This window comes from Xyrauchen texanus, chromosome 37, assembly GCF_025860055.1.
Source record: "Xyrauchen texanus isolate HMW12.3.18 chromosome 37, RBS_HiC_50CHRs, whole genome shotgun sequence".
NCBI lineage: Eukaryota > Metazoa > Chordata > Actinopteri > Cypriniformes > Catostomidae > Xyrauchen > Xyrauchen texanus.
The window spans coordinates 17,429,166-17,455,315 of NC_068312.1; the positions used below are offsets into that span (position 1 = coordinate 17,429,166).

General features: G+C 37.0%; 1 protein-coding gene across 6 annotated transcripts in view; it reads left to right on the forward strand.

The window, feature by feature from the left end:
- Nucleotides 1-2,406: 2,406 nt before the first annotated feature.
- LOC127631169 (pre-B-cell leukemia transcription factor 3) overlaps nt 2,407-26,150 on the forward strand; it is a 107,442-nt gene continuing 83,698 nt past the window's right edge. For all 6 annotated transcript variants that reach the window (XM_052109186.1, XM_052109189.1, XM_052109191.1 and 3 more), the window contains exons 1-2: nt 2,407-3,926; nt 4,743-4,816. In XM_052109186.1, coding sequence (XP_051965146.1) covers nt 3,730-3,926; nt 4,743-4,816 — 271 coding nt within the window. In that variant the 5' untranslated portion in view covers nt 2,407-3,729. The remainder of the gene's footprint in view (nt 3,927-4,742; nt 4,817-26,150) is intronic.

Genomic DNA, 26,150 nt, shown 5'->3' on the forward strand with positions numbered 1-26,150 from the left:
TCTAAAAACTAAAATGGTTTAATGCATTAATTCACATGTGCTTGCTTTTTAAACACTCAGATGCTGTGTTACAACATCGTTCTATGATTATTGGATGTTTGTGATTTAAAAACATAAGCATCTGTCAACTTACTGCATTCAATCCTGTTCATTTACACACTGATAATAAAAATGACAGAGATATAAAAATGAAGCTGAAACCCAGTGTGATGCAGACATACACAAGCACTACTTTGCAGCCAAAACAATTGAATTACAGGGCATGTGGCATGTTGTCTTAATGCATGATATGTGTGAAATGGTTAATTAAAGGTGAGCTCATTATTCTTGCTCAGGATCCAGTAACTGTGTTAACATGATCCATGACTAATATCTCACCCACTTATTGCACCTGAAGAATTTAATCAATTGCTCTGAACAGCAATTCATACACAAGTGTTTAAGCAAATATGCCACTATAAATTCCACCCTTTGATATGTATTGTTCATGAGGCCATGTGTAAATCACAAGCCAGTGGTCTTATTTTTAAGTGGACAAATTGTACATTATATCAAGCTATTACAGAAAAAAAATATTATTTTTGGAGCATAATGTAAATAATGTCACAATGTCACATAATCAAAATATCACACCTCACAAATACTGGCCCCACAAAGTCATCTCAATTTTGATCACTTACATTTAGGAATATGATCCCTGATGGTAGAATTGGTCGAATGGTATAGAATTATTAAATATCATGACAGAAACACAGGATCTTGAACCTTTAGGTGTGCTGACATTCAGTATCCTTTGGTACTTTCCCTATTGTTTATCCTCATCTGTTTTATCCCAGAGGAAGTTTTGATTTTCTGCATATCTGATTATTCACACTTTAATTAGCCTGTGATAATTTCCCGTGTTGAATGTGTCAGTGATGGAGGCAGTCCACAGGGCCTTTCATCAGTTCATGCACTATGGAACGGGACTTTTTGGTGCCAGCTTTCACAAATTCTTAGCGTAGCATCACATGCTGAAGGGTGTCTGATTGACTTTCTTACTGCACAAAAATTAACAGCTCTGTTTCCTCTGTATGTGTCTCTGATTCTTGGTAATTAGTCCCATCACATCAGAGGCTGTCATGTCACATGTGCAATCCCGCCGACATGCATTACCTCAACTATGGCAACAGAGGATTTTAAAATTGATTAAATGTTACAAACTGTAGGTACACAGTGTCTTGAAGCATTGTAAGTTTTTTGTTTTCTTTTCACAGCAGGGGCAGACTGGGAAGGGAACTTCTGTCTGCGACTTCTATCTCGCTGTCCTTTTCTGAATATCGCTGCCCCTTCGGCATATTGCAGCACCATTTTGTGGCCCGTTCTGCATAACAGGGTGGCCCATTTCAGCTTATCAGTTGGCCAGTCCGCCAATGTTTCACAGACAAATAAAATAAAAAAATTATATCTACTGATAAAAACTACAGAGTAACCAGTGTCACAGATAAGCTTTTGTTATAGTAAATGATAATGATATATATATATATATATATATATATATATATATATATATATATATATATATATATATATATATATATATGAGAAAAATGTGTATATCCAACATAAATCTTTGAGTGAACATATCAATGTAAAATCATTAGCAAATAAATGTAAATAATAAAACAATGGGGTTTTTTTTATGCAAATGGTGATATGTTCTACATGGATGTGTGTTCCTGTAGCTCAAATTCTGAAGCATTGTACTAATAACGTTACATTCATGTGCATAATACTTTTAATAATACACACAACATAAAAATAATAATTATTAAAACAAAATAGTTGTCACATTTATTTCCTTTGTAACCCGTTTGAGTCTGTATTGAGCTATTATCTTAACACGGTAACATAAAGGCAGACCAAATGTATTTAGAACGTTGAACAAAAGCCCGCGAATTTCAAGTACTCAAGAACAATAACGCACAAAATGTAGCGATTTGGTATCGTAAATGGTGGTTTGACGGGAAAGTCGCAGGGCTTAGTACAGCGTATGTGAGAATCCAGGCAACCACGTATCCGTACGAACAGAAAGGCAGAAATGTTTCAGTGTATCTCTTTGCTTCAAGCCCACGGAACAGGTCTGCTACCATAGCAACTGCAATAGAGCGCTGCGCAGCGCCGCCTGCTTGTGCAGTGGATGTCACCCTTGGCAACGACCAATCAGAAGTTGATATCTGTCTGTACAACCGTAGAAAAGGTATTGCGCTCTGAAGGCGGGCGTTCACGGCCAGTGGGAGTCACCAATTGGGCATCCATGGCATCACTCAAATATTAGCTCTTCGCGGATTGGTTTAAGATGGTTATTTCCAATATTATAAACATGTCCGCTGGAAGCCTGCCCCTGCAAGCATTGTTGGAGGCGACCATACTATGGTGCGAGGAAGCGAGTGGCCCCGTGCAATTCATTATTAGTTTTGAAATAGACAATATATAAAACTCCGGCTATGCACTGCCTTTTGTTTGTTTTATCGAAAATGGTTATAACATAACGGCATCTGAATAGACGGGCACGCGTTTAAACGAGGCACAAGTAAAGTGGGGACTTAAACGCTCTTGATTTGATGTACTGGTCTCATGATTATCATCACCACCAGTATCATTAGCAGCTAACTGGCATTTTGTTTTCGGGGTCTCCGGCGAGAAGTGACAAGAATCCAAGACCCCTCCTCTGAAGGGCGGAGCGTGTATTTTGATGTCGATTTTGTATCTTTTTTCTTCTCTGACACGTCTGCACTGAGTGAATGGCATTGGCACATTGTCAATCGCTCACTACCGCTGCCATCAAACAACATAAAGCACACACAGCCCGCGCGCTCGACTCATAAATTTCAGCCCGCAGATATTTTTGCGCATCGCTTTATGGCGCGTGATTAATTTTTTTTTTTTTTCGCCAGTTTTTCTATTTTCCCTACTCAGACTGGGAAAACTTTTTATACATTTATATATATATATATACATATATATATATATGTTTATGTATTGTTATTATAATCTTTATAACCTTAGTCGCCGGTGCTGATGCTATAATTTAATTCACTTGGCATCTTTTTATTTTCTTATATTTTATTTTTGGAAAATCTTTTTTCAGAGACAATATTTTGCCAGTTATTCCTAGTCAATGTGCTAATTAATTTAGCTTAATTAGTAGTTTCCAGCAGAGGCATGGGATGTTTTGTTTGCAACTGTTTGTAATACTACGGATTTGTCCAAGTTTTCAAGAAGTGCACAAGGCGAAATTATCCCAAGAAGACAGCAAATAAGAATTCCATCTGCGAAGGAGCCTCAACAATCATCCAGCTCTTAAAGAAAAAGACAAATTGGCATGAAGATTCGGACAGGATTGAACGGGCAACCACTGCCACTGAACGCTGAAGTTTACTAAAATAAAAGACAAGAAACATCATCGCCAATTTTACTCCAATGGACATTCATAAAGGAGGATCAAAGACGATTTAAATCTTTTTCAATAAAGTGATTCCTGGGACATCAATACTACTATATTTCATCCGAGAGAGCGATTTATTGTATTTGCTGCGTTGCTTCACGGTCAATATTTTGTGCACGATACCAACCAGTTAAACATTGCACATGAAATAATTAAGTCGTGTTTTGCATGTGCATTATCCGACTTAATTTCACGTATATCAGTGACTGAGCAGAAGCGCATTGATTGTGTTGCGGCGGACTATGGACGAGCAAGCCCGGATCATGCAGGCTCTTGGCGGTGTCAGCCTGGCTGGTCACTCGATACAGGGAGGCATGGGTCTGCCGCCTCCACATGGACACGACGGAACCGATGGGGATGGAAGAAAACAAGACATCGGTGACATTCTGCATCAAATCATGACCATCACCGACCAGAGCCTAGACGAGGCGCAAGCAAAGTTGGTGCATTTTTTATTATATATAGCCTATGTATATATAAACGTTTTCATTGTTGCTGTTTTGATCATAAATGATCATATTGATCATAGTTGATTCATATGTAGATATTTCTTTATTTTAATACAATGGCTTATTGTGCTAACATTTACCACAGTTACCAATTCAATCATTTTATTCTACAGTACTGGAAACACTTCTATTCGAACTGTAATTTCTTCATTAATTGAATCAAAACACATCAGAAGTGTCAACCAAGTCACATTTTGCATCTGAAATTCAGATGGCCATTTCACAGGTTGAAATCTTAAATTATTAAAAATATCTAAAGATATTTTCTTAAATTTAATACAGAACATAACAACAACTTTTCCCGACACTTGTGCATTCTGATATTGAAATTAATTCTTCACATTGAAAATTATACACAGGTAAAGTGCTGAACACATGTGGGCACCCATTAAAGGTTTCAACATCCCACTATCCTACTTCTGATGTATGGAGGCCTTGACATTTCTACAGCCCTTAGCAACTTCACAAAACTTTTGTGCAAAATATTGGCATTGTTATTTGAATTTATAGAATTTATAAGGAATTCATTTTACGTAGCTTCGTTTTGAACTTTTTCTTACTTTGTTATAACATAAAGACAATGATGTGTAACGTCAGTTGACTGAATGCCTGTATCAATATCTAACTAACGCAGTTTAGGGGAAATTCAAACGTAATACTTGATGTCTAGAAAGTTTTAATGCGACACAATTATGAGTTTCAAGTGACTATATATCAATCTCATCTCTTGCTCCCAAATGGCACAGGAAACATGGGCTCAACTGTCACAGAATGAAGCCTGCACTCTTCAGTGTGCTCTGCGAGATCAAAGAGAAAACAGGTAAGACAATGCATACCCTAACAAAAGGGCATAATTTCGCAGACATCTCAAGAAAAAAAAAGCAACAGTACAGTGCCACTAATCCTTCAGACACCGCCATCTTTACTTGTGCTTTTTTATTTGGTCGTCAGCGGGTTCCAGTTGTACCAAGCCATAAAAAGCATCGACGTTTCTCTGTTTATCAGTTCTCAAAATGAATATGCATAATTGCATTCGGCAGCATAAGAGTGCGAATTAGACAATGGTAAGCTTTTTCCCCGCTGTGTTGCATCTCGTCCGTTGCACGCGGAGGCTGTACTGAGTACCTTTTACTGGGGGCTTGTATGAGACAGACACCCCGGCATTTCCCTTGTTTACAACGCGCTTTTCACACACCATCCATTTAATCTTTCGAGACATGAAGTTGGCGAATTGTTAGACAAATATTCGTAATCAGGATACTATGCATTTGCCATTGAGTGTGTGCTGTGCACAATGTTGTTGTTGTACATCAAGCCTGTTCAGTTTCATTAGAATACCTGCAAGCCTGGTGAGCGCGTACGCGTGTTCAGAGATGTGGTTCGGAGAGCGGTCCCATTCCTGCGCTCCTCTGCCTAATTATGCGACCAATTCACTGGATAATTATAGGCAGTATCGGCGGAGCTGCAGTTCATTATTGCACCCATTTTATTATGAAAGACGGCAACATTGTGAAGGTTACATCGTTCCCCGACACATTTAAAGACGCGTGGCGTTCTGGTGGCGTTGTTTAAATTTGGAAGTTGTGCTGAAACAGACTTGTTATGGCCAGGAGTAGTCGATATGTGATTTATTTTGATAATACGAAACTAGTTTGGAGATAACTAGATACAATAGATTTTAAAGAATACTATCACTTAACTGACTGTTGACGGAAATCTTCCAGTAGGGCATTTTTATTAAAGTGTTTATATATATATATATATATATATATATATATATATATATATATATATATATATATATATATATATATATATATATATATATATATTTGTGAATAAAAATCATTGAGGCACATACATGCATCACTTTCTCAAATTAGATACTTTGTCTCCTTTTGTTGATTCATTATTGGGGCAGAAGTGCACATTCTTGTGCAAAAGTATGCCTTTGTAGACTTTTACACGGATCATGTGTTGTGTGTCATAATTAAATGTGTGTAGCCTATATGTGTGGTTGCGCGTGACAGAAGATATATATTTTTTGACTATCAGCAAATGCATTTCTATGCATTCGATGTTCCACTAAACATAAATGTTTTGTCCCTACTTTTTCTGACACTCAAGCACTCTGATGCAGTCTGTCGCGCACGCACTGTAAATGAAGTCCAATGACAGATACCGCATCAATTCAGCACGTGCGTTACCAAGGCTATACCGCCTGCCCGAATGACACGGAACATTAGCATAAGTCACTGTCTCACAAAAGATTTTTTCTTCTTCTTTGAAGAAGAAATCAGCACCCATTGAAACAGAATCAATTCAGTACGTCCAGTAGCTCAGTAGATGTAATTTAATGTGCAGTTTTTCCTCTATGCGCTGACATTATTAAAGCGACGGTTAACACGCGAGGATAGGCGCAAAGGCGCGCGCGTTCTGCAGTCATGAAGGGCGGCAGGTATAAAGAGAGAATGACCACATAACCAGATATGAAGAAACCAGAGAAAGACACTTAGATGAGGACTTTTACCATGAATGTGCAGTTTAAATTTCTGGATAATGCGGAAGGAGAATAGCAGACCGAAATCCATAAGGTGAGCCCCAAAAACTGAATAAGACTGCATTAGAACTTTGTGTCTTTGTGTTCATGGATACTTGTAATGTTTAGCATAAGGGAATGAGAGTTTAAATTATAGCATATTGAAATAAGTCTGTTAAAAAGTGTTCTTTTGGTTATTAATTATGCATTTAATAACATGCCTATAATTAATTAATTCATATATTTAATGCAAGATTTCATTGGATTTCATTTACTTGCTGAAAGAAAGAGATGCTAATTTTCTAAACTTGAACAGACATTTTTTAACTATGATGAACACAACAGTGCAATGGCATTCAAATATCAGTACATGTGTTTATTTAGCCTCTGCATGGTTGTAGGCAGAAAGTGCTTTACCAGATTTGTGGCCTTTATGTGACTTATAAGCAGAAGTGACTGGGGGAAGATCATAAAACTTAATGAACTTCTCGGCCATCTCAAGTGCGGGAGGGCAAGGCCCTGCTACACCGCCTGGTCTGCTTGAGCAGTTCTTTATGCCTGTCGAGACACACATAGAGAAAGTTCAAAAGAATAGAAAAATATTACTACATGTTGTATTTGTATCTTGATAGTTTAACTGAAGTGGCTACTGTTGTGTCTCAATAAATTACTGTACCAAAAGAGTGAGGGGAAATTTTCATCATGTCATTTGGGATGAGGTGTTCTCTGATAATATGTGAATCTATTCAATTTTATATTTATTAAAATAACGAGTGGTGTCAATTCTCCAGTTTAAATGCATGTTAATATTTCATTTTACAAACCGATATATTTGTGAGTGGGATTGTGGGTATTTATATCTGTATGTGTATGTGTGTGTAGGTTTACACTTGCAACCCAATTTGTTTAATTCTGTTTTTCCTTTTAAACAGTGGTCCTTAATTTTCTTACAAATCCCAGTTGAAATCAACCAAATACGTCCATAGCACTGTCCCTAAATATCTGTTTTTATTGATTTAAAAAGCAAAAAAAAAGAAAAAACTTTTGTGTTCTTTCATTTTGCATTATTCATATATTTTCATAACTTGCAGCTGTTGCCTGCATATTATGTTACGTTTTATACAGTAATGTCCCTTATTACATTATAGCTCTAATTAAATATGCATAAAGAGTAGAGTCCCTAAGTATGATAATTATTTAAATGAGCTTGTTTACTAGCTTAGTTGCTGTAATCTCGGTTAATCCATTTGACGCTGCCTGTTTGAATGGTTTCTTTTTTTCTTAATGTATCCAAACTAATTTCCTAACAAGCTCCTCTCTGCTAATTTGTTTCTAAACTCGTAAGTGATCACAAGCATGATATTTTTGTGTTTTCTTGGTCCGTACAAGTATGATGCTTTTAATAATTTCCCGCTCTGTAAAATCACATACTAGGAACAATTACTGAAGATACAACAGTAATGATGCATAAAAAGAAAATGCTTTTAAAATACCTTGTTTATACAAATTGAGAGTGGATAATGTTTGAGCATTGCTTTTAAAAGACACGATTGACTGTATAGCACTACTCAGATCTACTGTTTTTCTCCATGGTCCAGTTGAAGGATGTTGTCTCATCCGAATGATAAGCGAGACTTCTACTGATAAGAATTCTACTACTGCAGCTCCTTGTTTTTTTTAACCATTCAAACACGTTTTCTTTGAGGCTTTTTTTTTCTTTAAATACCACACAGACACACACCTAGTTAAGACCTAGTGTCAGAGCAGTGCATAGATTTAGCTTATCGTACTCAACAGATGCAGTTCCAAAGAAATGAGAAGTTGATGGGTTGTTGTCATGGTTTGATGCTGTTTCGGTAAGGTGATCTGCCCTGTGTGAGGGTTAGTAAACGGTAAGGGGAAATCTGTGCAAATGGAAAACTATGACATGTACATGATTTAAATCTTGAAGGTTTATCAGAGGATGTGTTAATATTCAGTTAAAGCAACTTTTTTTGCATGCCACATTTTTTCAGACAATTTATGATTCCCACAGATATTTATAAATTAATCCGGTATGTTTGCCTTGAACTAGCTAATTGTTATTACACACACACACACACACACACACACACACACACACACACACACACACACACACACACACACACACACACACACAAAAACTTGCATCAGAAGTTTTATCTCCTTTTTTTTGTGATTAGTAGTTTTCATCATGTATGATGTGAAATCTCTCTCTTGATATAGTAAGAGAAAATACTAACAACAGCCAGTGCTGATGTATGAATAAGTTCCAATCTGAGAGATTTCTTGGCCTTTTAATTGTTAATCAGATCAGTGAACAGAGCTTCAAAAAGATGACACATTCATTGTTGCTTTTGGATCTGATGCAAAGGGGGCTTGAAGGCGAAAAATGGTAAATCAAACCTGAAGTGTTTGTACTGTAACTATGTAAACAGTGAGACGGAAAAGCTGTGTATGTACATCTGTTTGTAGAGAGAGTGAAGAAAGATGATGTGTATGTGTGTGTGACTGTTAAGGATGCATGAGTGTGTCCATACCCATTGGTATGTAATAGGTTTATGAGTGCTTCTGCATGCATTTGCCTTGATTATATTCACACACTGCTTGGGTAATCGCCATGTCACCTTTACTAGATGAGTGAGAATGTTATGCCAAACAAACTAATCCATTCCTGTATTTCAGATATGTAAGATATAAAAGTTTGTGAAAGACAACTGCTATGTTAACAAATGAAGAAACATGCTTATTTTTAGTTAATTGAATTTGTGGTAATCTGTGGTTAATCTGACAAAGTCTTGTCGAGCTGATAGGTTTGTGATGTTTTCAGGGGCAGTACGGAGAATTGTCATGAAAAACAAAAAATATTTTTCTTTGGCTTTTTCAAAGAGTGGCTGGGTGAGATGAGAGAGCGAGCGTTTGGGTGGAGAGAAGAGAGATACATACATTGCGGATAAATGTATTGAAGCTTTTTGCGATGCAAAGCTGTCTGTAGTGTTGGGGAGTTTTCTTGGCACTCTACTAACTGCTACTGGAGGCCCTGAGTAGATTACCCCATTGCTAATGCCCTAGAAGTATTAATTCACTTTGATATGCTAATTAGAGGGCATTATGCAAGAAATGAGATTAAGTGGCAGTGTGAAGTCATTTGCCTGTCAGTAAATTGAGTGTTTTTAGCAGGAGGGGTTTGTTTTTTTTGTTTTTTTTTTCTTTCGGTTTCTCTAGCTTTTGCATATAAATGAATCAAATGAATGGAATCTGGCAGAAATGCTTGAAGCTCTTTTTAAAAAAATTTTTTTAAAGCAGATGCTGGTATTTGCTTTATTTTGTGGTTTTGCCCATCTCTCTTTTTCTCTTCTTCAGGTGTCTGGAATTTTTTTTTAGTATGCATGGTTTCCTGCTTAATCGCTTGAACCATAATACTAGCGTGTGCGTGTGTTTGATTAAATATCTTTAGCACCAATAAACAATGGCATTAACCCCTGCTAGCATGTTCAATTCAATTTATTTGGCAGCGTAATTAACAAATTTGATTATTTTGGTGATTTTCAGTGCTGCTTTTCTTTGGAAAAGATTGTGTCTGGGGGCTAGATAGATCCCAGCAGGAAGAGTGAAAGTCTTAACATGTGGAGAATAAACTTGTCTAGTGTGTTTTGAGAGAGAATACAGAAGTGAAGCGGCAAATTGAGGAAGACCTCTGTTGGGTTGACTGTGTGCTAATCAGATGGTCTGTGTGTGTGTGTCGGGGGCTTGTGCTTGGGTTGTTTGCTTTCTCTCCGCCAGTAGCGAACAGGGCTGGCGGCAGCAATGGCAGATGCAGCAGGAGCAGCAAGGAATAACAAAGGTGAAAGATTACCTCTATATGGCATTTTTGACCAGAAAAGAGAGAGAGAAGGAGGATGGGGGGGTGGGTAGGTGTGCTCTGGAGCAACACTCCTTTCTGAAGTGAGGTTTAATCAATACAGAGAGATTACAGAAAACTATTACAGGGACAAACTCATAGGCTTCTCTCTCTCTCTCTCTCTCTCTCTCTCTCTCTCTCTCTCTCTCTCACTCTCTCTCTTGGTTTCTCTCCTCTTTCCTTGTTTGCTGGCTCGGCGGCGGCTGCCTGCCTATTGACTTGTTGTTTTTCTGACCTTTGACTCATCAAGTTCAGAAACAGGAGGTCTGGAGGAGAGACTGCAGGAAGCTAGCAGTGTGGCCCCTGCTGTGCTTTGCCGCTGCACACACACACACACACACACACACACTGATGGTTATTTTTCAGGCTGTGTGTTGTTTGCGCATCCGCGGTGAGACCCTTCTTTGCGCACAGCTGAATTAATTTGTAGCCACCGTCATAATTAACCTCATGCGAGGCTGGCTAAAAGCATTACCTTGAAAAAATGGAATGCAAAGATTTTGAGAGTAAGCGTTTCTTAAAGCCTCAGGGACCATTCATTTTGAGGTGCCCAGACAAAGCGGTAATGAGCCAACTAAATCTACCCTGAAGTTAATTTGACATCTGCTGGGTTATTATTGTTATTACTTGTATTGATATCATTATGTTTTTTTTTTTTTTTTTTTGGTATATATATATATATATATATATATATATATATATATATATATTCATTCTTCATTTTTTTTATCAGTGTTAATATTGTTGATGGGGTTACTACATTGAGCTAAACACAGTGTCGTATTTTAATTCTCCATAATTACAGATTTATTAATTAATGAGAGAACATACTCATTAATTGTTTGCTAATTACAAAATAGCAAAGGAGCACTTAACCATGAAACTATGAAAAATTGACTCCGGCTCATGATCCATATTTGTGTAGGTTGGATACAGTGCCTCTCAGTCTCTTTATGACATCATCATAAGCCCGGTCGTTAAGATCCAACATAAATATTAGTGATCAACGCCTTCCTCTCTTGCTTTAGTTACAATAGTACAGCCTCTTTTTTGTCACGAATGCCTGAGTAAATGTATGCAGCCTGCAATAGAAAGCCATTCAGCAGAGGAGACAATTGACTTTGGGCTGCTTTTTGTTCCCGTCTGCCCCAGTGATGCGTCTGCAGTGACAAGATAGTGCAAGGCAGAATGGCTTCTGCTCAGCAGGGTGCCTGGATCCCTGAATGCCATGGCCTCTCTCTCTCCCCTCTCTTTTATCTCTCATTCTTTCTTTCTCTCTTTCTTTCCATTACTAGTCTTGGTGTTTGAAATCGAGGAAGAGTGGCTGCTATCTTCCTCTCGGTCCTGTAAAACCCTTTGCTTTCCACAAGTAGAAAGTGGCGATGAAAAAGAATGAGCAGATGCAGGAATTAACAAATGAAAGAGAGAGGGTAAGGATGGATGTCAGGCTCGAGATAGGCAAACAAAAAAAGGAAAAACAGAGAAGAGAAAATCTGTAATCGCAAGCTTTCACATGCTTTGAGTATTTGTTTTTTTTTTCTTTCAAAGAAATGTTCCCACTCTGTGCCTTATCAGACATATTTGTATAAGGCTATTCTAATTCTTATTGCATATGGCAAGGATTTCAGCACATAAATACCATGGATATGCACAAATGCATATAAAGTGCACAAATTATGTAACATCAATATGATTTCTTACTTTATCCTCCAATATACCATTTTCTGTGCTAGCCTACATTAATTATGCAAATAATCCTTTATGGCGACTGAGCCATAAAGCTACCTACAGTACATTTCAGTAGATTGATTACAAAATCTCCTAATCTTACAGGTAAATAGACATTTTGTGTTGGCAGAGGCAGTAAGGTACTGAAAACTATTTCTGACGGGAAGGACAGGCAAGATCACATTTGAACATTCAAAATCAGTTGTGTCTTTTTTTTTTTTAACAAAGTAAATATATAGAGGACTTTAAATTATTGGGAATAGAGAGGGGGAACGAAACTTGGACACAGCATAGACTGTATTCAAACCTGTATTTTCAGTATGAGCACCAAGGCTCAACATTTCCAGAATATATGCTAACCAATACATGCAAACTCTACATGTTTGCTTTAATATTAATATATTGTTTTTTTTTTAAGCTATTGTAAGCTTCAAGTGTATATTTTTTGTCAGGTTGCTTGTATCACCTGAATATCCTCTGGGCTCAATAAAAAGAAAAGTATCTTTATGGAAAGTGTGACATGGGGAAGTGTTTTAATGAGCCAGCAGTGTCTCGCTGTATGTGGTATTTTCTGTATGAGAGGGAATGTCCATCTCCCCAGTATCTGTATGGCTATTAGTGACTTTCTCTTCTATTTGTTTGTCGTTTTCATAAATTGCCTCTTGATTCCTCAACACACTCTCTCACACACACAGACACACACACATACATGGCCAATCCCTTCCCCACTCTACCCAGTCTAATATGAGCTCATGCTTCATTTAATTATCTCAGAGATTGCTCCTTTAGCCTGTCTGTGAGGAAGTGGACATGAAATAGTTGATGAAGATTTGCCACTCAGGGCCTGGCCAATCAGAGCAGGATTTCCATAACCACTTTTATCTCATTGATTTATCTTGTTATTTATTTTTTAGCTAAGATGATTCAGTCTGTTATATGTTAACATATGATATATTTTAATAAGTTGTAATGTTTTTGATAAATGGTTTTGTCCCCTTTGACCGTTGACCTACCTTTTGAATTAAAATTCTTTTGATTCCTCACCAGTGTCATACACATCCCCTCTATAAGCACACACATGTTCTTCGGATGTGGTGACTGGCACAACCCTCAGATGAAAATAACATCACCTTTGAATTGTCAGCTATCCTTTGTGGTTTAACTAAATTGTGTTCTGTATTGAAACATTAAATTTTCATTTAAAAAGAGTAAATGTTCCCACCAGGCACTGCTGTTTTAATATTTTACATCCTCCCTTCGCCCTGTCATCTGTATATGAAATAAGTGCAATTTGTGATGCATTGTCATCAATAATTTTGTCACCAGGGTGTAAAAGCTCTAAAAACCTTCCACTCACAGCAGTGTTTGTGTTGGGTATGGAGCAAAACGTGATGTGATGAGCAATGCTAACATAGGACAAACGTTCTTGATATGTTATTTCTGTAACTCAATTTATGTGGCTCTGCCTAACAGAGGTCCCATTTGTTATTGATAGGAGGTATATGGGCTGTGTTTTTTATTTTTTTTTCAGTATAAATATGTTTTTGATATTGCAGGCAGAGTTGTGGCCATTGATTAATTATCTCAACGTTGCGACACAATGATTTATATGCATGCATTTGGCAGATGCTTTTATCCAAAGCAACTTACAGTGCATTTAAACCATACACTTTTTCAGTATGTGTCCTCCATCGGAATCAAACCCATGACCTTGGCATTGATAGTGCCATGCTCCACCAGTTGAGGTACAGGAACAATTAAGAGTTAGATTCAACAATTTTCTGTCGGTCCAGGAATTCTCAGAGGTTTTCTTGGGTCACCAGTACTGCTCCGATTGCATGACCCCGGCACCCCACGGCTATCTAACAGAACCTACATCGCTGTCAGAATGCTTATTAGCACAAAGAGGGTCAGGTGGGAGGGGAGGGGAGGAGAGTGGTCCTCTCATTGTAATGACATCGCTATTTATAGATCTCCATTTCATTAGCCTCTTCTGTTTCAGTGGGGAGATTTCCTCAAGGGGCAAATGATACATATACTTCCTCATACACTGTAAATGAGTATGTAGCATGCGGTGTTTGTGGATGCCCACTTGCTTATCTAGGGCAGAACTACTGCATTGCTTTAGAGGGGGGAACCTTACATAAGCCTTTGGTTTGCAGATCCATGAATATGTGAATGGAAAAGAGACACATCTATAGTTCTTAATAGTTTTAAGAACCTAATTAATTTTAGTATAGTGGTTTGAAGCAAATTACATTTTATTTTACTTTATCACTTAACGTATCACGTAAGTATAATTATATGTTTTTATATATAAAGTGTAAACTTGTTTTATGTTCACGTAGATACACAGGCTTGCAAAAAATTCTGTTATCTCTTTTGCTTCACCACTTTGCAAATTATAAGAATAATTTTATTTACACAAGGGCAATGTGTTCTGTTAAATGTGCAATTTTTCGAGCTCAAACCAGTTTCCATCTGTGTGCAGAAAACCAAATGTTTCCTTTAATGGTAAAATTAGAGTCAAGTGTAAGCTCCTGTTTTATTTTTTTTGCCCAAAGCAGCATTTCATGGTCTCATTCTTCACACAGCACATCTCTATCCTCGCCTCTGCCTATTTGCATTCCTCAAATGAAGTCCCCGTGCCATTGTTTCTTCAGAGTTTCATACATTAGAATGATATATTGAAAGCAGAAATGGGAAAAAGACTGCAATGCAATGAAATTTTAATCAGCGTCTTCTGCTGCTTTAACAAGGCAAATAATTCTTATTGGCCGCTGTGTTAAGATTTCTAATATTTAATTCATAACAAAGCTGGCGTTATTCTGCCTTGGCCTTGACAAGCCTCGCTTCGCCTGCTCCTGAACGGCGACTAAAAAACCTATAAGCAGACGTAAATGTCCAAAAGCTAGCAGGCAGCGTCCCCAGGAGTGGTTTCAAAAAATCGACTGCTAGGCATTCTTTGGATTTAATCGCTGAAGGGGTCATATATCGATTGATTTACACTTATTTATTTAACATCAAGAAGCCAGCCTAATGCCATCGCTCACTTTGACCATGGTGTTTTCGGTTAATGTTCACACGTTTAATGCATCTTTTTTCCATCCTGTTAACACTACCTTGAATAAATGACCCTCACATAGTTGGCAGGAAGTTTTAAGGCCAACAGTTTCTTTTAACCTATAGAATATTCCTTTAGAAAATTGGTTATTATCATATAACGTCCCTGAGCTGTATTTTTTACAAACAAAAATATTTTAGATTAATATAAAAATATAATGGAAAGTGGTAATACTTTACAATAAGGCTATAATCATTCATATATAATATTAGTTCAAATGAACTAACAATAAACAATACTTTTTAGCAGTTATGAAACTTGCTTAATGTTAATTTCAACATATAATATACTAATAGATTTTACAATTAAAAATTGTAAATGCTAACATTAGTTAATGCATTATGAACTAACATGAGCTAACAATTATAATTATAATATTTTTTAAATACAGGCTAAACATTAACCAAGGCCATAAATACTGTCAAACACTATGTTGTTCATTGTTAGTTCATGATACGTAATGCTTTTACTAATGTTAATAAATACTATCTTATTGTAAAATATTTTCAGAAAATTGTTTATTTAAGGTCCTGTAACTAGTGCATCGCCACTATTTTAATGTTCCTGCAGTGTGACAAATTCATTTGTAAAAGTACAAATGTTCCGTGTAGTGTCTCCATACTATAGGATTCTAAAACTGCATGGAAAAAAAAAATAAATATATATATATATATATATATATATATAAATAGCAAGATGTTGTTTAAAATAGTTTTAGATGAAGTATAGCAGGACATGTTAACACATGCTACACAATGTTTTATGTTTTACCATTATGGGCATTCAGAGTCATGGACGAGGACGACAAAGAAGGAAAACTGAAAAGTGGCCACTCAGTGAATCCTACAGAAATTAAAATCTTGAATTCCTGACGGAATGAGAGAGATTTACGTTAAGTGTTGCTAACAGAGCTATAGGGAATGATCCTCTTCTGCACTTTTCCGTTTTTATACCAGCCAGTTAAACAATCCATAAAAGCCCCAACTAAATGTAGCATATCCCTCTCATTCTCTCTCTCTCCTGTTCAGTCTCTTCACCCTAAGCCCTTGAAGTTCATTTTTGTAAGCTGAAGCAACGGAAAAATGGCGTAGGGCCAGCCAGAGCTAGGTGCTGTCTCATGTTTCAGTGAGAGGGGGCAGATCCTGTTCTGGGCTCATGGTGAAATGGCTTAATTGGTGTCAGAGCCCCTGGGATAGTTTCTCGCTCTCTCTGTCTCTTTCCTTCCATCTCTGACTATCTCTATCTTTCCCTTTCTATCGGTCTGCTCTCATAGGCAAATTCCTCTTCTCTCCTCTTCTCTCCTCTCCATTCCTCTCCTCTCCTCTCCTCTCCTCTCCTCTCCTCTCCTCTCCTCTCCTCCTCTCATGTCGTTATTGAAACCTGGCCAGTGTGCTCTGTTTGAATGAGGAGTGCGCAGCACCATAACAATACTTGCTGATGTTTGGGATGACAGAAATGAATACGCACTCATCTCCTGGGAAAGTGGTGATTAATGGGAGAGAGTAGGGGAACGCTGGCCTTTCCTTCTGCTACACTTTGATGGGGATTGAAAGCCAGAACAAGAAAAGGGTTAGGTTTTTATTCTCTCACACATCGTTGAGGTCACCTGGAAGTACATTAATGCGATTTTCTCCACATTTCCTCTCTCTGGCTCTCTCCCTCGACTTTGTACTCATGAATATGTACCTTCTACAACTTTGACGTGATACTGTCCCAGTGAAGTGTAGAAAGTAGTGGTGAAGAGCAACATAGTCTCATGAAAACTCGTTATAATTCATACAATATGGCTCGTAGAATTGTTATTCTCATAGAGACCAACCAATCAACAAACAGAATTTGAAATCGGTACAATACAGGTATCAAATATTAGCCATCTACCTATCCAACAGTTTATTTTAATATAATAAACATCAGTGAACAACTTTGGTTACTCAGTCCATATTTATATATGCAATACAAATGACTGATGTATGTCAGTAACATGCAATATGCTTCCCTTGTCTCATTCCAAACCCTGATGTTTGCTTTCTTCCGTGGTACACAAAAGTTATGTTGTTATTAAAACATGGTTTGGTTTTGTGGTTTGGGTCAGGGACTTTATGGTTAGTTTTAAGTTTAGATTTAGGTTTCGGGTTTAGGCATTGGGTTATACTTAGACAAAATTTGAATCTTATAACCCTTTTTAATGTGCAACTATAAATAAGCAATTCGCAGGTTGATTTCCCTGAAAAATGAAAATATTGCGGCTCTGTGGTGCTACCAAAAAGTGCTCTGTTTTGTTAGGGCATCTCGACTAGCCAGACACAACAACATTAGCTGAAGCATGAGAATAATCAAAGTTTTGGCCGATAATAATTGTCTGATCTGTGTTCAGGAAACCTGTTTGGCTGCTGGTGGTTTAGGAATTGAGTGAACCTACGCTTCAGCCAGGCATGATTGAAAATATCCGAAAACATCTCTAGTTTACAATATGTGCTTTTGAAAGAAAATAGTTCAAACCATTTATACAGGATCCATAATGCACAGGACTTGATCAGATCTGACTTCCCACATGTATTCATGCCATCATATCAGTTAAGATAGTGAGGTTAATTACTGTCACACAATTTTTCTTCCTTCACTTTATCGCTCTCTCTTTCTCTCTCTCACTCTCTCTGGCAGTAAAAGGGTCCCAGGGACTTCGCCTCAGTTACTTGTTAATTCATTTAATCAGGGTTCTTGGCACTCTGCTCCTCTTCTGGCTGGTGCAGTAATCTTATTTAGAGCAATACACGGAGGAAACCGCATGTCCGCGACCTGAGACTACCATCGCTGTCAATACACACACTGCTCTACTCAGCACAATAGGGTCCTGACACAGGCTGATCTATCTTTACTAGTGCCATGGAAACAATACCGATGTGCACATCTGAAACATTTTTAGAAAAGAAAACTAAATTTGGTTGCTCTATTTCATAGTTTACTTATGGCATTAAAAAGACAGTTCACCCAAATTTGTAAATTCCATCATCATTTATTCATGCTCATGTTGTTCTACATCCATATGGCTTTCTAGCTTCCATGCAACACAAAATGAGATATTAAACAGAATGTTTTCCTCAGTGACCATTAATTTTCATGTCATCTTTTTCCCATACTATGGAAGTGAATGGTGAGGCTAACATTCTGCTTAACCCATCTCATTTTGGGTTCCACATAAAAAAGACATATTAGTTTGAAACAACATGAGGGTGAGTACATGATGGCAAAATTAAAAATTTTGGGTAAACTGTCCCTGCCTTTTGTGTTCAAAATTGATTGTTTGACGATGTGAAAAAGTTTAATTCCCATTAACCATTTCTTTCACCCATACAGTATTTCAAATCGTTAGCTCTTTGAAATATAAAATGCCCCCCATTGAAGATTTCACTAAATACTGTTTTTGATCACGGTACCTGCGGTGCATGGTTTCAATTTGCATCTATGTTGGAATAGCTAAATCAAGTTCACTGACACACGGCGGTCATGATATCATTATCTGATGTGTTCTACCAGAGATGGCATGCAATTTTATTTAGTCTTGGCATGGGTCCCTGTTCTTCCCTATAACACTCCATCTAGCCATTCTTCCTTACATTTCAGCAAAGGGGACAACAATAAAAGGGCCAGGTTTGCTTATGAGCCATGCCTATGAGCCGACACTGAGTTTTAGGGCTCTTCGTGTTGGCTTGTAGCTGCAGAAATGTAAAGTATGGGTTTAGACACTGGCCACTCTGCTGACAGCTAGGTTTTTTGCTCACTTCTGCCTTCAAATAAGCAGCAGCTCTGTCAGAATGATTGATAGCGATTTGTTTTATGTGGCACAGTTTGAGATTTTTCACTCCCTTTCTCCCATACATGGATCGAGAGTTGAGAGTTTTAGAAGTGGAGCAATGAGCTTCCTAAAAGAATAAGAAAAAATAACATACTATCTTTAACAGACAGACAGGTAATTTGACTCATAACCATGTTCCAGACATTGACCATAAAATAATTATCTAGGAAAATTATTCTTCACAACCTTTTGTGATATATATATATATGTGTGTGTGTGTGTGTGTATGTGTGGGTCTGGGTGTACAGGAGGAATGTGACTCTCTTTATAGTATTTTTTTAATTCACGTAGCACTTCACAACCTCTGTAATTTGCCCTAGCCTTTAATAAAATCATGTAGAGTAGGACATTCTAACCCATGCAAATGAAGATTACACACCAAGGGCAGAGGGCGTTTCTAGACTTCCTCCTCAAATTAGAGACCCTTTCAATGAGACACAAGGTGTACATACTGTAAATGAGTGCATGTTAACATTCCTGGACATTTTGGCATGTGTATGTCTGTTAATTCAAATGCACGCCTTGCATTTTTGCAAATAGTTGCATTTTTCTTTAAATATTGGTCTGAGCATCATATTTCTTTATTTGTGTATGTTTACGTATGCAGAACACATTCATAGTTGCATGGCTGCAGAGGGATGGTAGTGTAGCAGATTTAATTTATTTAATGACTGAACCTCTCCTGTCTCCTGAGCCCTGATTATATTTCCCTGCCTGATGAGAGGAAAGATAGATTGGAGGAGACACACATACACACTCCATAACAAGCATTTTAAGGTGTATTTCGAACATGTGTTTGAGCACACAATTTTTTATTTTATTTTAAAATGCAACATAATTTTTTAAATAAAATTCGAATTATAGTGCTTGCAAGGTCAGCAGCACTGTATTCAAATGCCTTGTATTTCCTTTTCCAATACTTCTGCTACAACACTTTCTGCGTTTCAGTCCGAACTGCATTAAGGACAAACTCCATGTATTGTTTAGTAGATAATATCAGTCTTAAATGTCTGGACTTTCTAAGAAAATTTCAGACTAAAATTTGAAAATCTCCCATTGACTGAGGTCATGTCCACACTAACACATATTCGACCACATTGAAACAGCATCGGTGCAGATTGAGAACCACATACTTTGGAAAAAAAGGCCGCTAGGAAACTCAAAATTGAGGTTTCCAACTTAAACCGAAATTGAAAACGCATTGAATTTGCTAACTTTATGCCTATTATCGACACTGGAATGGCGTTTTCCTCCACTAAAAAAAACGGAGCATTTTCAAAATGCTGTCCATAACTGTTTGGAAAACAATGACGTTTAATATTCTCAAACAAAAACAAATTAGTGTTGATGTGGTCTTACTTACCCTGTGTTTCAAACGGGATAATTCAGCCTCCGAAGGGCACTTCGAAGGGATACCATTCATGATAGCCATGCTGTAAGATTGCTTCAAACAGAATTTCCAATAAAAATGAAAATCATGAAATTATTTCTTCAGGTATTTGCTATCAAGTGTTATTCAAATAGCTCCAGCTTCATATTTGAATAACAGCTGACATTTTGAAGTAATTAATCAGCCAAGAGAGTACAGGGCCTTTTCTCATTAGCAAACGGGTCAGGCCGGAGAAGATATATGCTCTGGTGATGATATACTTGTCTTTAATCGTGATTTATGGAGATTTGCAATTGCACACAATTTGTCATAGGTTCCGAGAGCATGCTAAAAATAAATAGATAACAAAACAGGACAGAGCATATTTCATTACCTGATCTTTGATTGATTTTGTAATGCTGGAAGAGTTTTCCCTTTGCAAGTGCTTATAGAGAGTAGAAACACTGTAAACATCACACTTTCAATTTAATATTGCCATTTACAACATTGACTGAGGGATCTTTAAATGATCACTTCACTTAAAGGAATAGTTCACCCAAAAATGAATTATCTCATTAATTACTCACCCTCATGATTCATAACATGCTATTTTCATTTTGATATTATGTTATATGAATAAACATTTGAAATGGAAATATTACTTGCTTTGATGAAATATAAACAACACTCTTATTTACATATTTGAATGAATTTTACACTTAAATCACTTTTTGGACACTACACTCAAAGCACTTTTAAAAAGAGTACAGGGGAATCTCCTCAGACACCACCAGTATATCTAAATGATTATTCAAGTGTTTTATCTACTATTAATGTTTGAATTGTACTAGTTTTCAATTTAAGAGATTCAACTCGTGATATGGCTGATACGAGTTCAATAGAAGACTTTATTATTTTTATACTATATTGTCCAGCCTCAGTTAATACAAATACAAATCATTTTTATAGGCTTACAGTAGTGAATTGGTGTAAGGTAAGGACAATGCTTTGAACACTGCTTGTTGCTGTACTCAATCAATAAGGCAATTTGTTCATTTTTGACCAAAATACATACATAGTGCAGCTTTAAGTACTTTTTAACTATAATCAAATACTTCCGGTATGCTTCACAAGAGGGTGAAGTCCAAGCGGTCTCTAGTGTGACGTATTCACATTGCCATGATACAGACGTAAGGTCACATTCTATTGGCTAAGACATCCAGGATAAGCACACAAACACACAATTGTGAGCAAAGAAACTGATACAAATACAGATACAGTATGTGTATTGGTGATGTATTCAGTAGGAGCCCAGACAGCTTGAGGCAGAGGAGCAGTTCAAATCTAGGATTACACAGACCTAGTTTGAGCCGTGCTTAGAGACTTGTTAATGTGCTTGTGGTTTCAGATGAATTAATCATTTCTCCTGCCAGTAGTCATGTTCTGGGTATGGTACAGTATATGTGTGCATGTTCTATGTCTGTTTGTATAGCTACATGTAAATGTTGTTTGTATATATATATATATATATTAAGAAATACTGTAAGTCACCCTTCAATTGTTCTGGAATATAAAGCCACATTGTTTAGTGTTTTTTGTATTTTTTGGTATTTTGGGTGAGTTTGTGGGTGTTTGTGCATATGTGGCAGTTAAGTGTGTAGAGCAGGCGTTTACGTTGTAATAGGCATGTCTAGTGTCGAGCGAGGGCTGTGTTTGGAAGTGTTACAGAGTAATAGGAGAGGCAATCTTTTAAATGCCTGCAACAGCTGCTAACTAAGTCTGACTGTGCGTTACAGCATTAACACCGCCCAAAAAAGACTCACCCAGCTGCCTGTCAACACTTAAGTGTTTACACTATATTATCAATTATTATTATTATAATTTAATAATAAGTAAGACTTCGCTTCCTACAGGTATAAAAAGTAAGACTTCGCTTCCTACAGGTATATCAATACCATGCACTGTTAACAACATGTAAGCACCCTTTCACACACGTGTAAATGGAAAGAGAGTTTTTCTTTCTGTTTTCCATTGTGTATTTTTATAAACAGCACTACATATATGGAGGTAGAATTTATAATAATTTGCACCATTTCCCAAGACCATCTGTAGTTTTAAACTTTAATTGTTTTAAATTTGTGGAATGTGTCACCACATTTCACATTTCTACTTTTAACAGGAAATAAATACAAAAATAACAGATCACAGAAAAATTCATTTCGTTTTTCTACATGCAAAGTGTGTATATTATCTCAGGAGTGAAGTCTTCATTAAAAATAGGCTAAACTACAGCACTGCCATCTGTGTTCAAATGAATGCTGCTTTTGACGGGGTATGAGTGACAATAGTTACAGGTTTTTTTTGCATTTGTGTCTGCCTATATGGGGGTTACGGGGTCGACTGCCATATTGGCATGTGGCCTTCATATAATGCAGCACTGTGGTGACAAAACATTCAAATAAATTGCTGTCAGTAAGTCCAAATGCCAGCTTCGGCAATTGTAATCTGACGGGCAGAGGACTCAAACGTGCCACCCTGACAGACAATGCTGGGACATCTTTGACAGAAAAAGAGAGATAGAGAAAGTGAGATGATAGAAATCAAGATTTGGGTGATGCGTTACACTACAGCTCTCATCAATGCTTGATGTTTGAAATGAAATAAAAGAGCCATGCGTGTAGTGATATGTGCTCAGACATGACTGCAACAGGATATGACATTATGTATTTTGCCATACTGCTTGTCAAAAACTACTCATGTCACATTTGGTGCTGGAGTGTCATTTTTTTTTTTTTTTTTTTTTGTAATTTGATATTATTTATTTATTTACATATTTTTAATAATTTATATTTATTTGACTTTTTACATATCATTTTTGTATCTATGTATTTTACATATAATTTTTTTTAAATAAATTTTTAAGGACATTTTTATTTATTTATTTATTGTGGCGGCTGTGGCATTGTCGAGCGTTCGTCTGGAGAGAGATAAAGCAGTAAGAGTGCACACACCTGAGTGCTATAATATCTAACACCTGTTTCTGATGGCAGTAAGCACTGGGGAGAGCGATATAAGGAGGAACCACACCAGAGGAGAGGGGAGAGTGAGACACACGAAGCTGACTGCATGTGCTTATGTTAAGCTGGAAAGCTATTTATCTGATGAGTGTGTTATATTTACATTTACATTTATGCATTTGGCAGACGCTTTTATCCAATGCGACTTACAGTGCACTTATTACAGGGACAATCCCCCTGGAGCAACCTGGAGTTAAGTGCCTTGCTCAAGGACACAATGGTGGTGGCCGTGGGGATCGAACCAGCGACCTTCTGATTAACAGTTATGTGCTTTAGCCCACTACACTACCACCACCTCTGCTTCCTCCATGCCCACATATAGAGAACCTTGTTAAATGTATTTATTTATTATTTTTTAACAGCAGTTGGATCAGAATTTCCATTAGTTCTAAACAAGTTTATCAAAAGGCTCCTATACGTCAGCTCTCATGTGTTAGATGTACCATTGTAATGTCATGTGATAGTCACAGGCATGGTGAAAACTCTTGCTTTTCAACTTTACCTTACAGGTTATTAAGCTATCTAGAAATCTCACTCTCTCACTGAAAGAGAAAAGAGAAACAACAAAAATGTGTCAAACTTGTTAGAGTGGATCTTCCTCTGTGTGTCTTGTGTTCTCTGTAGCATTTCTATTTGCTTGTATGCCTTCTTAATGAGAAATAGAGCCTCATTATGAATTTAAGGATGAGAGGGGAAAGCTTTTAATTAATGATATGTAAATGGTTCTTAATTGATTATGTTACAATATCAAGAGAGAGGGGTAGAAGCTGTGGTGTAATATATTTTAATTAAGAATTAATTAAAAATGATGGCAATTTCAGAGAGCCTCACAGAAAATAGTGGAATTTACTTTCTGTCAGAAGTGAATTAGCCTCTGATTAAATGAAAGCTTTGTATTTATAGCATGGTTATTTTTAAGCCTTGCCAGAAAGAATTACACTTTTCTTTGATATAATTAGCACTTGTGTCTCAGTGGTCCACCAATCACTGATATTATTTGAGGTCACGTGACTTCTGTAGAGTCTCATAATCAGGAAAGTTCCATAATTGACCTCAATTTTGATACATTTTTGGATTGGGATTTTGGATGGGGTAACCTCCTTGTGATCACGATTAGTGGTTCTTGCTTTCAATGGGGCATATGGTAAGTTGTGTGGAATTGGGCATTCCAAATTGGGGAGAAATGGGAATAAAAATAAATAAATAAAAAAATATAATACAAAATATGATTAACTTTATTTACAGCTGAACAACTTTTAAGCTTAATTTTGTCCCCATGCAAACTATAGCTTTGTATAGATAGTACATATACAGTTTTTTAATCTGTATTCATAGACACACTGACACATAAATCACAAAATCTGTAGTGTCACTCAACATACATTTAAAATCATTTCTATCCATATTCTGTTATACAGTCATAACAACAACAAAGTAAAAAATAAGTATCAGCTAATGCATAAAAAAAAATCTAATTAAAACATTCTATGTGGACTGTGATGCGAAACAGGAGAGTTAATCACACAGACACACTCCTTGTTGTCACTCCATAGAGAGTGAACTGTGAACATTGGAAGACCCTGATTAACCTTATGACTGCATAGATCCTTTATTTCTTTGTTTAAATGAGAGATGAGAGAGAGAGAGAGAGAGAGAGAGAGAGAGAGTGAGAGGATACAGTAAGTGTAGGAGGCAGCAGAGAAGTCTTTGTTCTTGCCACTGTATAGCACACGTTTCTGGAAAAACTCCCCTATGATCAATGGAAGTATGGCTGGGATGGTAGAAATCGGGAGGGGTGGAGGGTCCCTCATGGTTGGGTTTGATTGGAGTGCTAAGTTTGGTATTGAATGGCAAAGGGGAACAGCCTGATGGAACCAAATCCCACAGGATCAGTTAGAGCTTCGCAACAAAAACACCTCCATATTCCACAATAAAACAATGCACTTCACATAAGAGATCTCACATGAATGACGCATTAAGAAACAAAGTGAAGGGAGAGAACAGATTGCTCTTGATTTTGTGTCAGCGTGTGTGAACAATTGTTGCTTGTGCGTTTCCATACCAAACATTTTATCAGATGGTGAGGAATATGAGGGTGGACAGCAAATGTTAGGTTTGGTCTGAAATTTCAATGGAAATATTTTTAGACTATTGTTTCACTTAATTTGATGCCAGACCAAAGCAACATGGCTTGCAAAAAAAAAAAACACTCCCAATATTATGAATTATTTTTTAATTGAGACCAGAATTTTAGCTTCAGTACGATACCACCGAATGTACCTCAGTTTGACAATAAATTGATACCTTAGGCAACTGTTAAAATAAAGCCTGGGCTGTCATATGTAAGTATTTTTTTATAAACTGTAGGTAAAATGTTAAGACATTCAGTCAGCATTTACTTTGAAAGAAATAAAACAAAATAACATGTAATCGCTGGGTTAAGCAATTAATTTGGATTGCATATGCTAAATACAGTATTTATATTATCTATATTCATAAAGGCATCGATAGGTTTCTAGGACAGCATGGAAGGAGGAAGCAG